This window comes from Pan troglodytes, chromosome 8 (assembly GCF_028858775.2).
Source record: "Pan troglodytes isolate AG18354 chromosome 8, NHGRI_mPanTro3-v2.0_pri, whole genome shotgun sequence".
Taxonomy (NCBI): domain Eukaryota; kingdom Metazoa; phylum Chordata; class Mammalia; order Primates; family Hominidae; genus Pan; species Pan troglodytes.
The window spans coordinates 99,160,142-99,172,576 of record NC_072406.2 but is presented as its reverse complement, the minus strand read 5'-3'; the positions used below and the strand labels follow the sequence as shown (position 1 = coordinate 99,172,576).

Below are 12,435 nucleotides of genomic sequence, written 5' to 3'. Positions count from 1 at the left end.
TTAATTAGCAGCCAGGGCTAGGAAGCAGGCAGTGGGGCAAAGATCAGGCTGACTTTTCCTGCTACAGATCTGCTCTCTGCTCATGGACTGGCTTAGACTGTGGCTTGGCTATTTTAGGAATATTCTTAACCCTTCCTGAGTTACTGCCGTCATCAGACTTCTCTCCCAGGGCACAGAGCAGCAGACTGTTCCCCTCCCTGTCCCCTCCTCCCCAGTCCCTGTGTTCCTCCCTGGCAGCTGAGAAGGTCAGAGTTTTCTCAGGGGTGGGGCAAGTTGACTTCTGCCAAGGAAAACTCCCGGGTCCCTGAGCCCCCTTCTTTGTCCTGCCCTGTGCCTTCTTCTTTACTTCATCATAGCTCTGGACTCAGCAAAGTGGCAGAATGGGCATGACCTCAGCCCTTCTTCTCATCTGATAAAATTGGAACCTCCCAGCCTGACCAACATGGTGAAATCCCATCTCTACTAAAAATACAAAAATTAGCCTGGCATGGTGGTGTGCGCCTGTAATCCCAGCTACCCAGGAGACTGAGGCAGGAGAATTGCTTGAACCCGGGAGGCAGAGGTTGCACTAAGCCAAGATAGCGCCATTGCACTCTAGCCTAGGTGACAGAGCGAGACTCTGTCTCAAAAACTAAACAAACAAACAAAAAATTGGAACCTCTCATCTGAGGGAAAACAGCTGACCTGCATCCCAAAAGTAAGATGGGAAGATGCAGTCCTGGCTTCCAACCTCTGACAGAGGAGCCCCTGCCTGCCTGGCTTTGATGCCCTATTAGGGGCAAGTTTCCAGAAGCGTGTCCCATACAGCGGCCAGAGCCCCTCAATGTCCTGGGGGTCCCTCTGCCTGGTTTTTCCTCCACTCCTGTGGAGATGGGGTTTCACCATATTGCCCAAGCTGGTCTTCAATTCTTGAGCTCAAGTGATCCGCCCACTTCAGGCTTCCCAAAGTGCTGGGATTATAGGCATGAGTCACTGTGCCCAGCTATATTTCTGCATTTATTAGTACAAAAATTAAAAATCCTGAGTTTATATTGATACCTCAGATTCCAATACAACACCACATGGGGTGCTGGGAGAGGGTTCCCTGTTTTTTATTTTAATTTCTTTCTCCAGTAGTGACAAACCCAGTTCTTATTATTTATGATACACTTACTTATGCATTCAATTCTACTATATAAAGTTGTCTCAGAATTGCTTACCCACAATCCTATGAGAAAGCATACATTTACTGACTAGATTACAGAATGTATGGAGAGTGTTTGCTGCATTTAACCCTACAGAATCCAGTCAACATACTGATTTTCAAGGTTACTTGGATTTTTTCTTTTGAGTGTGGTTATTTTCATTTGTAGTAGAGTTAGGTTCACTTTTTAGTGTTTGTATTCCATTTTGGGTACTTCCCTCCCCTACATTCTGGTTGGTTTTAATTGCTTTGTCTATATTTTGAGTATATGAACATTACTATGGTTCTGAGAACCACAAAAAAAGATATATTCAGATAAGTGTCACTCTCTTCTTATCCCTGTTAGCCTGTTCCCATTCGCTCCCTCTTTCCACCCCTTTGCCACCTGCCCCCTATAGGTAACCAATCCCCCAATCCCTTTATTTCCTAGTTTATCCTTCTTGAACTTTTTTTTTTTTTTTTAAGGCAGAGTCTTGCTCTGTCACCTAGGCTGCAGTGCAGTGACACAATCTTGACTCACTGCAACCTCTCCCTCCTAGGTTCAAGCGATTCTCATGCCTCAGCCTCCTGAGTAGCTGGGATTATAGGCACGTGCCACCACACCTGGCTTATTTTTGTATTTTTAGTAGAGACAGTATTTTGTTATGTTGGCCAGGCTGGTCTGAAACTCCTGGCCTCAAGTGACCCGCCCACCTCAGCAAGTGCTAGGATTACAGGCATTAGCCACTGTGACTGGCCTTCCTGCACTTTCTACAAATAAACAGAGACATTGTATTTTCTTTAATCCTTTTTTTTTTTTCTTTGGAGATGGATTCTCACTCTGTCACCCAGACTGGAGTGCAGTGGCACGGTCTCAGCTCACTGCAACCTCCGCCTCCTGGGTTCAAGCGATTCTCCTGCCTCAGCCTCCCGAGTAGCTGGGACAACAGGCGTGTGCCATCACGCCCGGCTAATTTTTGTATTTTTAGTAGAGATGGAGTTTCACCATGTTGACCAGGCTGGTCTCCAAGTCCTGACTTCGTGATCTGCCTGCCTCGGCCTCCGAAAGTGCTGGGATTACAGGCATAAGCCGCTGTGCCCGGCCCATCCTCTCTTTCTTACAGAAAGGACAGCATACCATAGATATATACTTCTGCCCTTCCCTTTTTTCTAGTTAAGAGTAAAAACATACTATTTTTAAATATGGAAAAAGAATAGTCAACATTCCAACATGAATTTTAGGAAGAAAAGAAGACACTTAATAAACAACAGCTGTTATGAAGGAAGACTGTAAAGCAGTTGCCAGAACTCTGAGAGGAGATGGCCAGACAGCAAGAGCAGGCAGAAGAGAAATATATCTCAGAAATGAATAGAAGAGAAAAGACTAAACAAACCATGGCAGATAAGAAGCACAAGAAGGTAGATACCACCGTAGATGCCTATAGAACAGAAATGGAAAAAGTAAAGAAAAAAAGGAATGAAAAAGATACACAGTATTTGGGAGACAACAGTAGATATGGAAAGTAGGAAGAAAAGAACTTCATACTCACACTTGGAATTCCCAAAGAAGAAAGCTGAGCAATGGAACAGAGCAAATATTTTAAAATACAATTATGCAGGAGCTGGGCACAGTGGTGCATGCCTATAGTCCTAGCTACTCCAGAGGTTGAGGCAGGAGGATCACTTGAGCCCAGGAGTTCGAGGCCATAGTGTGCTATGTTCACACCTGTGAACAGCCACTGCACTCCTGCCTGGGCAACACAGGGAGACCTCATCTCTTAAAAAAAAAAAAAAGACAAAAGATAACAAGTGTTGGTGAGAATGTGGAGAAAAGGGAACCCTTGTACACTATTAGTGGGAATGCAAATTGATATAGCCATTATGAAAAACACCATGGAAAGCCAGGCGTGGTGGCTCACATCTGTAATCTCAGCACTTTGGGAGGCCGAGACGGGCAGATCACGAGGTCAGGAGTTCAAGACCAGTCCGGCCAACATAGTGAAACCCCATCTCTACTAAAAAAAAAAAAAAAATTAGCCGGGTGTGGTGGTGTGTGCCTGTCATCCCGGCTACTCGGGAGGCTGAGGCAGGAGAATTGCGTGAACCCAGGAGGCAGAGGTTGCAGTGGGTTGAGATCGTGCCATTGCACTCCAGCCTGGGCAACAGTGCGAGACCCGGTCTAAAAAAAGAAAGAAGGAAAGAAAGAAAGAAAAACACTATGGGGATTCCTCAAAAAATTAAATATAGAGCTAACTTATGATCCAACAATCTGTCTTCTGGGTATATATGTATATGTATACATACACCACACATACACAGGTATATACACACACACACACATATATATACACACACACATATATATACACACACACATATATATACACACACATATATATACACACACATATATATACACACACACATATATACACACACACACACACATACATATATACTTTTTTTTTTTTTTGAGATAGGATCTCACTCTGCCACTCAGGCTGGAGTGCAGTAGCACAATCATGGCTCACTGCAGCCTTCAACTCCTGGGCTCAAGGGATCCTCCCACTTCAGCCTTCTTAAGTAGCTGGGACTACAGGCGTGCACCACCACACCTGGATACTTTTCCTATTTTTTGTAGAGATGGGGTATCACTGTCACCCAGTCTGATCTAAAACTCCCGAGCTCAAGCTATCCTCCCACCTCAGCCTCCCAAAGTGCTGGGATTACAGGCTTGAGCTACCACGCCCAGCCTTGAATTAGTATTCAAAGGGCAAACTGCACACCAGGCAACAGTGAACCAGAACCATAATCACTGAGACAAACTCTAGAAAAATTATTGTACTTTAAACTTAAAGAAAGAAAACAAGCCAGAAATATCATGTTGCTTATTAGAAATTCCTGCAGGAGTCTGGACACAGTGGCTCACACCCGTAATCCCAGTGCTGTGGGGAGGCTGAGGTGGGAGGATCACTTGAGCCCAGGAGTTTGACATCAGCCTGGACAACATAGTGAGACTCCACCTCTACAAAAAAAAATTTTGTTTTAATTAGCTGAGCATGGTGGCACACACCTGTAATCCCAGCTACTTGGGAGGCTGAGGTAGGAGGATTGCTTGAGGCCAGGAGTTTGAGACTGCAGGGAGCCATGATCAGGCCACTGCACTCCAATCTGGGCGACAGAGCCAGACCCTCCCTGTCTCTACAAAAAAAAATTGCAGTAGGGAGCTGGTGCAGTGGCTCACACCTGTAATCCCAGCCCTTTGTTAGGCCAAGGTGGGAGGACTGCTTGAGGCCAAGAGTTTGAGACCAGCCTGGGCAACATAGTGAGACCCCCATCTCAAAATAAATAATAAATTAAAATTAAAAATAAAAAAAAGAAATTTCAGTGTGCATCAGACATGTAGGGCCTGCTCAACCTTCTGTGCCAGAAGGCAGTTGCAGCCACACCTAGAAGACACTGAAGCTGAAGAGGGAGCCACAAACCTCAAACCCAGCCAGGGATAAAGTCTAAAGGCTACAGACTAACAATACCAACCAAACATTTAAAAATCAGAATACTGTTCACATAAGCCCTTCTTTTTATAAAATTTTTATTTTAACTTTTTTACCGTTTTAAAAATAGAAAATGTCATACACAAAAATAGAATATAATGGGCCGGGCATGGTGGCTCCCGACTGTAATCCCAGCACTTCAGGAGGCTGAGGTGGGAGGATCACCTGAGGTCAGGAGCTCGAGACCAGTCTGGCCAACATGGTGAAACCCTGTCTGTACTAAAAATACAAAAATTAGCCAGGCATGGTGGCACATGCCTGCAATCCCAGCTACAGGCATGAGCTGAGACAGGAGGCTGAGACAGAAGAATCGCCTGAACCCAGGAGACAGAGGCTGCAGTGAGCCGACATCGTGCCAGTGCACTCCAGCCTGGGCAACAGAGGAAGACTCTGTCTCAAAAAAAAAAAATATATATATATATATATAAAATGAACTCTCATGGACCCATTATCCAGCTATAGAAATTATTAACTCAGATATCAGATGTCTTATCTCTGTAAACATTTATCATCTTTAATTATTTCATTCTTGAGAAGACTCTGGGCTGGGTGCGGTGGCTCACACCTGTACTTCCAGCACTTTGGGAGGCCAAGGCTGATGGATCACCTAAGATCAGGTATTTGAGACCAGCCTGGCCAAAATGGTGAAACCCCATCTCTACTAAAAATACAAAAATTAGCCAGGCGTGGTGGCAGGCACCTGTAATCCCAGCTATTCCGGAAGCTGAGGCAGAAGAACTGCTTGAACCCGGGAGGTGGAGGTTGCAGTGAGCGGACACTGCGCCACTGCACTCCTGCCTGGGTAACAGGAGTGATACTCTGTCTCAAAAAAAAAAAAACAAGAGAGAGAGAGAGAAGACTCTGCAGGACTAATTCTAACCAACCAAGAGATAGCAGAAAATATTCAGCAGAAGGAATGGCAAACAGCTTTTAATATCTTCAATTGCAGATCCAACACAAAAACAAAGGTGTGGTTCAGGGCTGAGGAATGGAATGCAACTCTACGTGTTTTCACAATGTAGAAATGGGACAAGTAACATTTTTTAAAAAGGCGGCGGAGGGAGAGAAGGGGAGAGGAGGTGAAAGTGGAAGAATCTGCACCCTGCCTCATGTGTAGTCTGATGGGGGTCAAAGCTGAGAACTCCAGCGGTAGACGTTTGGGAGATTACATACAAAGAAGCTAATTCTACGGACTGAAAATGGGGATGAAGAAGAAGAGGGAGGAAGGAACGCCATCCAGAGAAAATGGTTTAAGGGAACACCTCCACCTAAAAATGCAGTCATTTGTAAGTGGAACCACAATGTAATGTTAGTGACTGTGTGTTTGGCTAGATGGGGAACTGGAATTTGGAGAATTAGGAATTATGTGTGGCATTGCTAATGGAAGAATTGATCTCTGGAGGACTGACTGACACCCAATAGGTGTAGTGTGGCCACAATCCTTCCTCCTCAGCCAGTCTGGGCTGTACTTGCTCCATGAACCTGGTGGAGACAGGCCTGGGCAGTATAAGCTCCCAAGGGCTCCTCTGGTGAAGGTGTCCTCACAGGGTTAACAAGCATTCTACACAGAAATATAGTTATAATTAAGCATTAACAGTTATAATTAAGCATTAACAGTTATAATTAAGCATTAATGAGGCTGTGCTTTGACTAAATTCCTTCTATAGAACTTCCCGTGGCACTGTATACTGACCATCTGCATCCCCACTGTTCCCACAGTTCGGCTTTCTGATGTTAGAATCATAGGCTTTTGTTTAGGAATTCCTTAAAACGTTTTTTTCGTTTGTTTTTTCAGTTTTTTTTTTTTCCGAGACACAGTCTCACTCTGTCGCCCAGGCTGGAGTGCAGCGGCACCATCTTGGCTCAGCAACCTCCACCTCCCAGGTTCAAGCAATTCTCCTGCCTCAGCCTCCCAAGTAACTGGGATTACAGGCGCACGCCACCAAACCCGACTAATTTTTGTATTTTTAGTAGAGACAGGGTTTCACTATGTGGCCAGGCTGGTCTCGAACTCCTAACGTCAGATGATCCGCCCACCTTGGCCTTCAGAGTACTGGGAAAACAGGAATGAGCCACCGCATCCAGCCTAAAATGTTTTTCAGATTCCAAATTCCAGTGAAACAAGTGACCCCAACCAGTTTGAACAGCCCAGAAGAACATAATCAGCATGAGAATACAGTTTTTTCATCTCCCTGGCCCCATGACTTCACTCTGCACTCTTCAACAAATCAACAATCTCCACACTTTGGCCTGCTCTAAAACTCTTAAGAACCCTAACCCCAAACTTCTCGGAGAGAGATTTGAGGTTTTCTCCCATCTTGTCTGGCAGCCCTGCGATTAAACCTCTTTCTTCTGCTGCAACTCGGTGTTTCGGGTGTATGGACTTGCCCTGCCATCAGGCAAGGGACCTACTACAGAGACACTGGCTCTGTGCCCTCTGTGTCCCAGACATGGTTCAAAAGGCAAGTCCCACCTGGCCCTGCCCTCCAGGGCTCCTAGTGTCAGGGGAGCAGAGGCACACAGGAACAGGCAATTGCACAGCGCCACGGGAGCACCAGCTCCATGGGGCTGGGGCAATGTGGAAGGGGCTGCATTGCAGAGATGGTTCCATGGTAAACCTGAAAATGAGAACTCACTGTCATCCATCAGAACAAAAGCATGGTCCTCCATGCAATCATTTAGCCAGTGCTGCCTGAGCACCGCGGAAGACACAGAGCATGCACTAAAAAGGGACTGGTTACAGCCCCATGAACCACCACTATGGAGAAGCACACATGAAGGCTCATTGTGACTCTAAAAAGGAGGTACAGGGGGTGTGAGAATGTGTCACCAGGGGCCTGATGCATTGTGTGTGTGTGTGTGTGTGTGTGTGTGTGTGTGTGTGTGTCGGCACACCCAAGGCCGCTGAGACCTGACGTTTGGAAGAGCAATAGGCAAGGGTGATTTATGGAGAGTATGCCAGGCAGAAAATGCGGCAGGTGTGAAGATACCGAGGCAGCAGGAGCATGATGGGAAGGTCAAGGTGGCTGAGGTGGAAGGGAGGGGGTGTTGTGGGAACAGGCTGGAGGTCTGGGAGGCTCTGCCCTCATCAGCAGGTGGCCTTTTCCTTAGACTTGCTCCTGCTGTGGTTGCAAGTGGCTGGTTCTAGGGTTCCTTTCCAGCCACAAGATGTCCAGAGGAAGATGAAGGGCGTTTTTTTTGTTTTTGTTTTGTTTCTGAGACAGGGTCTCACTCTGTTGCCCAGACTGAGTGCAGCGGTCCTCGACCTCCCGGTCTCAAGTCATTCTCCCGCCTCAGCCTCCCAAAGTGCTGGGATTACAGGCTGAGCCACCATGCCCCGCCTTCAAGACAAGAAAAGCCTTTTCTAGAAGACTCCTGGCCTCAGGCCTGACCTCTCTCCTTGGCCGCACCTGGGTCGCGCTTAAGGCGATCACTCACAAGGAGAACAAGTGAAAAGTCCCTTGGGATTCATCCCTGAGTCATAGGGGAATGATGCACACCAGAAGGATGCTGGGCTCTGCCAGTCCAGCCCCACCAGCCTCCTGGAGTGGCCCTGAGGCCGGCTCTCCAGACCCTAGGACCTGCTCCTGGAGGCGGGGGCTCCTGGAAGCGCCCCTGACACTGCTCCGGGTGTCTCTTCAAGGACTTTCCCACATTCTACAAAGAAACCTTTTGGGGACAGTCAGCAACATGTAACCGATAGTGGAACCAGGGCAGCCCTGCGTTAAGGGTGGTAGACACGTGCCCCGCGAGGGAGATCTCAGACTGGAGAAGGGAACGGCCTCCTAGGCAGACCTGTACTGCAGCATCTGGACTGGCAGCCAGGTTGGGGACTTCGTCCCCTGCTGGGAGGCCGGGGAAGGCAGGGAGCGCGCCTTGAGTCCGCTGACTAAATCGCCTCAGAACTGGGAAGCACCGCGTAGTCGGTACCTTTCAACAGAAACGCAGAGGCCACTGGCGCGCAGGAGGAGGCGATTGCAGGTGGAGGTAGTACCGGGGTAAAGACATGGAGCGGGTGGACAGGAACCGCTAGGGGTCCGCTGGGGCGTGAGGGGCGCGGGGAGGAAAGGGCCGCAGCAGCCCACGCCCCGCGCCAGGGCCAGGCCTCATCCGGCGCTCAACCAGTGCCACGTTGAGTCACCTACTGGCAAGGCATACACCGTACCGGGGCCACACGCGTGGACACGTGCCGGGGGGTGCTGGGAACACCAGTCCATCCGGAACCCACTAGACAAAACCTTCCAGGGCCGGAGGTTACCGGTTTGTCCCGAAAGGAAGTGGTGTGGAAGGGAGGGGTCTCCCGCACGCAAGCGCGCACGTGCATGCCCCCCCCACAACCGTGCTTCGTTCTCACGTGCACGGCCCCGTGCCCCGAAGCCCCTCCCCGGGGAGTGGCGGGGCGGGACCCCGCCGGGCGGCAGCGCCCCACTCAACAAAGCTTCCCGCGGGCCCTGCCCCATGACTCACCGCTGGGTGGGGCGGGCACGCAGGCAACCCGCGGGCCGAGACAGGGTAGTGAGGGCCGGAAGCCCGGCTCCCGACTCCGCTTCGCCCCCATAACCTCCGGCCGCCTGAAGTCCTGAGGGGCCGTGGCCCTGGGTCGTCTCCCCTGTTCCCAGCCTCCAGTCGCAGCTGGCGGAGAGAAGTTCCCGAGGCCCCCCCCACTTGCAAGGTCCCTTGCCCCGCCCAGAACTGAGCCTTCCGAGGATCTGAGGACCGAGTCCAGCCCAGCTCCCAGGAGGGGCCGGGATCCTGGGGCAGGGAATGAGGGGCAGGGGCTGGCTGTAAAGTCGGGCGGGAGAGGGGCACTAACCGAGATGGGGGCTGAGCCTCCGGTCTGGGAGCTTCGGGAGGCGCGTGGCGGGATGGAAAACATTCCTGAGACCGTTGGATTGGATTTCCGAATTTGGGAGGCTAGGACTCCGGCTACGGTGGCTCTGCTCTTGGGATGAGAGGACTGGGCCCAGCTTGCGAGGAATCATGAAGTGGACACAGGGTGGGAACGTGAATTTTAATGAGGGGGCAGACCGAGGAGGTGGTGGCTGCCCGGAGATCAGGGCCAGGCTCTGCTAGATGGCGCCTGGAAGGGGGGTCACCCAAGTCTCCCTGCTGTCATTTCAGGAGGCCGAATTTTTTCCCGATCCCAGAGAAGGTGTCAGAGGCCTGGTTAGCAGTCTTGTCGATGGTTTCCTGGGTGGTCTTAGCCAGCTGGTCCATGGCTGGGGAAGGGCGGGAGAGAGGGCAGGTCAGGCAGGGCCCCGGGAACCACAGTGCACGTAGGCTTAGCCTGGCCTGGGTCTCCCGGGGGACCTGCTTGGGGCATTGTGGACAGAGGGCTCTGCAGAGGAGAGGATGTGCCTGGGCCCCAGCCGGGATGGGGTGGGGAGTGGGAGGTGTGCTGGGGTTGCCCGCCTCCCTCCAGCACCACCAGACCTTTCTGCCCCGCCTCTGTGGCCTGGTCCACCACTTGCTGAGCTGCCGCTCCGGCCGCTGACACTGGAACAGAGAGATGTGGCTTTTAGCCCCTGTTGAGGCACCACCGACTACAGGTGCCCCACCATTGCCATGCCTCTGTGTGCTCCAGAGTATTCGGTGGTACAGGTCCAAGGGATGGATGCCATGGAGATAAAGTCCCTGGCCCAGGGCCCCCCAGCCCGAGGGGCAGGAGACCTTTCCATGCCTCTGGGATGTTTTTGTTTATTTCTAACTCTGAGCTCCTTCTCTGTGGGGGAGGAGCTTCCCTTTCCGTCTCCAGGGCTGCTGAGAAAATGTTGGACAGAGGAAGGAAGGCAGGGCAGGGCCAGGCTGCAGCTAGCATCTGGACTGTTGGCTAAGGCTGGTGATGGCACAGAAGACCCTTGCCCCCTTTTACAGCTTCTCGCCTAGAAGCCTGGCCCAGATGCCTGAATTCCCACCTTCCATGCACTTAGCCCTGGGGCTTGCAGTTTTGCCAGGTCCTTACTGCCTCCTCCCTCCTGTGGCCTGCCCGGAGGGGCACACAAGCAAAGCCAGTGCCTCTGTGGACAGGCAGCTTAAGACATTAGGAGACAAATGAAGGAAGGAGGCAAAACTTCCAAGGCCGGACTATCTCCTCTGGACCAGAGTTTCGGCCTGCTGGGAATGGAGTCACCAGCCCCGGGGGGGCTGACAGGTGGCTCCCGCCTGCAGAGCTGTAACTCATCCCTGCTGCTGAACAGGAAAGGGCCTGCCTTACCCAGACCCCATCCTCCAGAAAGGGTTAGTCAGGCAAGTGTGCTGAGAGGCCCCTGGGAACCTCGTCTCGATTAACCCATCAGAAAGCAGCCCATCCTTTGCACCCAGCTCTCAGATGGAAAAGTGAAGCCCAGAAGGAAGGGACCTGACACGGAGGCTTCCTTGGTAGCGTTTCAGTCTCAAGGGAAGAACTGTGGGCCTCCCCTGGAGCACTGGTGAAGGAAGGGGTTGGTTTGGATATTGTCTCCTGACTGGGATATGGGCAGGACTGACAGGGAGCTGGAGTCCTAACGAAGCCTGGGCTAGGTGCAGGAAGAACCAACCCAGTGGTCTCCTGACATCTCCCATGCCCCCACCGCAGCTGGGTCACCTCCGGAATAAGGAAGAGAGAGCTGGAGGTGGAGGAACTAAGGACCTTCTTTGCCAGGTGGGGACTTAAAGGTAAGGCGACGATTACTTTTCGGCGATGGGGGTGGGATGGAAACAAAGCCCTTAGAGGTCTGGGGCAGCCTCTGGTGGCGCGCGCGGGTTAAGTGGTGGCGGGCCGCGCCCGGTCCCGGTCCTGGACCTTCACCCTCTCCTGAGGGCCTGGGCGGGCCGCCCAGCGCCCGCATGGCCTCCTCGGAGGGGCTCCCGCAGTGCCCGCAGCGCAGCTCCGGCTCCTCCGGAGCCTCTGTTCCGCTGCCTCCCTGCGGGCACCATCTCTCTGCTCGCCGGGGTGGGCGTTCTGCCTGCCCCCTGCGTCTCAGTGGAGGACCGAGCCTTCCGAGCCAAGCTGCCGGTCCAGGAACTTGCGGACCGCGCCGACCCGCTGCTTCTGCCTGCGCATCCACGCAGGTGCCCCTGCCTGAGCCCTAGGTCGCGCGCTATCCTCACCGGCTTCCTGGGCGGTCCCCTCCACCTGTTGCTTCAGGTCCTGCAAGCCCTTGCTTGCCATGGCTTCGGGGTATCTGTGGAGTCGTCAAGAGCAGCTGGAGCGATGTTGGATCCTGCCCAGAGTGGCGATGCCAAGCGCCAGCTCCAGTTTTTAAGGCGCCCCAGGGCTGGCCTGCCCCGCGTAGGGGAGAGGGCGCGGGGCGGTTCCCGTCATACAGGCTCCGGGGAGTGGCCGGGCCCTGCTCCAGAGTCCGCAGGGCAGGGAGCACATCCTGGCCTAAGACGGGCCGCGGTGGGAAAGGGGCAGACCGAACCAGGGACCGAAGAGGTGCTAGGACAGGGGTCCAGAGAGGAGCTGGAGGCAGGAGAAGGGGGCACACCACCTCCCAGCTCATCAGCCCCAGCCCTCCCTTTCTGATCCTGGGCGTGAGCGCTGGGTCAGCTCCAAGGCAGGAGCTCAGGGCTGGTGTTGACATTAATGACAGCAGTGGTCTTTTACTGAGCATTTGTCTTGTGCCAGGTGCTGCCTAACGCTCTGCAGTCTGTTGTATAATCTTTACAACCACCTCCTGAAGTGGGTATTTTTGTTAATAGCATCAGTGTATAGGAGGAAACTGAGGCAGTGAGGTC

The 12,435-nt window shown here is 52.0% G+C and overlaps 2 protein-coding genes across 4 annotated transcripts in view; both read right to left on the bottom strand.

Moving 5' to 3' along the window:
• LOC129136200 (ribosome biogenesis protein BMS1 homolog) overlaps positions 1–9,609 on the bottom strand; it is a 38,224-nt gene extending 28,615 nt beyond the window's left edge. For 2 of the 3 annotated variants that reach the window (XR_010146645.1, XM_054660316.2), the window contains exons 1-2: positions 9,184–9,609; positions 7,190–7,334 (exon numbers count right to left, since the gene is read on the bottom strand). The gene's annotated coding sequence lies outside the window, so the exon portion shown is untranslated. The remainder of the gene's footprint in view (positions 1–7,189; positions 7,335–9,183) is intronic. The other variant, XM_063780816.1, reaches the window with a different exon arrangement.
• A 104-nt stretch (positions 9,610–9,713) lies between these two features.
• On the bottom strand, positions 9,714–11,995 carry ADIRF (adipogenesis regulatory factor). The gene is made up of 3 exons (XM_016918810.4): positions 11,806–11,995; positions 10,150–10,212; positions 9,714–9,935 (listed from the first exon to the last, which is right to left on the bottom strand). Exons 1-3 carry the CDS (start codon positions 11,864–11,866, stop codon positions 9,829–9,831), a joined length of 231 nt encoding a protein of 76 aa, XP_016774299.1. The 5' UTR covers positions 11,867–11,995; the 3' UTR covers positions 9,714–9,828.
• Positions 11,996–12,435: the final 440 nt, after the last annotated feature.

Excerpts from the sequence above, each read along its gene's own strand:
- ADIRF (XM_016918810.4), bottom strand. The coding sequence starts at position 11,866 with ATGGCAAGCAAGGGCTTGCAGGACCTGAAGCAACAGGTGGAGGGGACC. Across the intron at positions 10,213-11,805 it reads GGGGACCGCCCAGGAAGCCG|TGTCAGCGGCCGGAGCGGCA; the intron begins GTGAGGATAGCG and ends TCTCTGTTCCAG. Across the intron at positions 9,936-10,149 it reads CACAGAGGCGGGGCAGAAAG|CCATGGACCAGCTGGCTAAG; the intron begins GTCTGGTGGTGC and ends GCCCTTCCCCAG.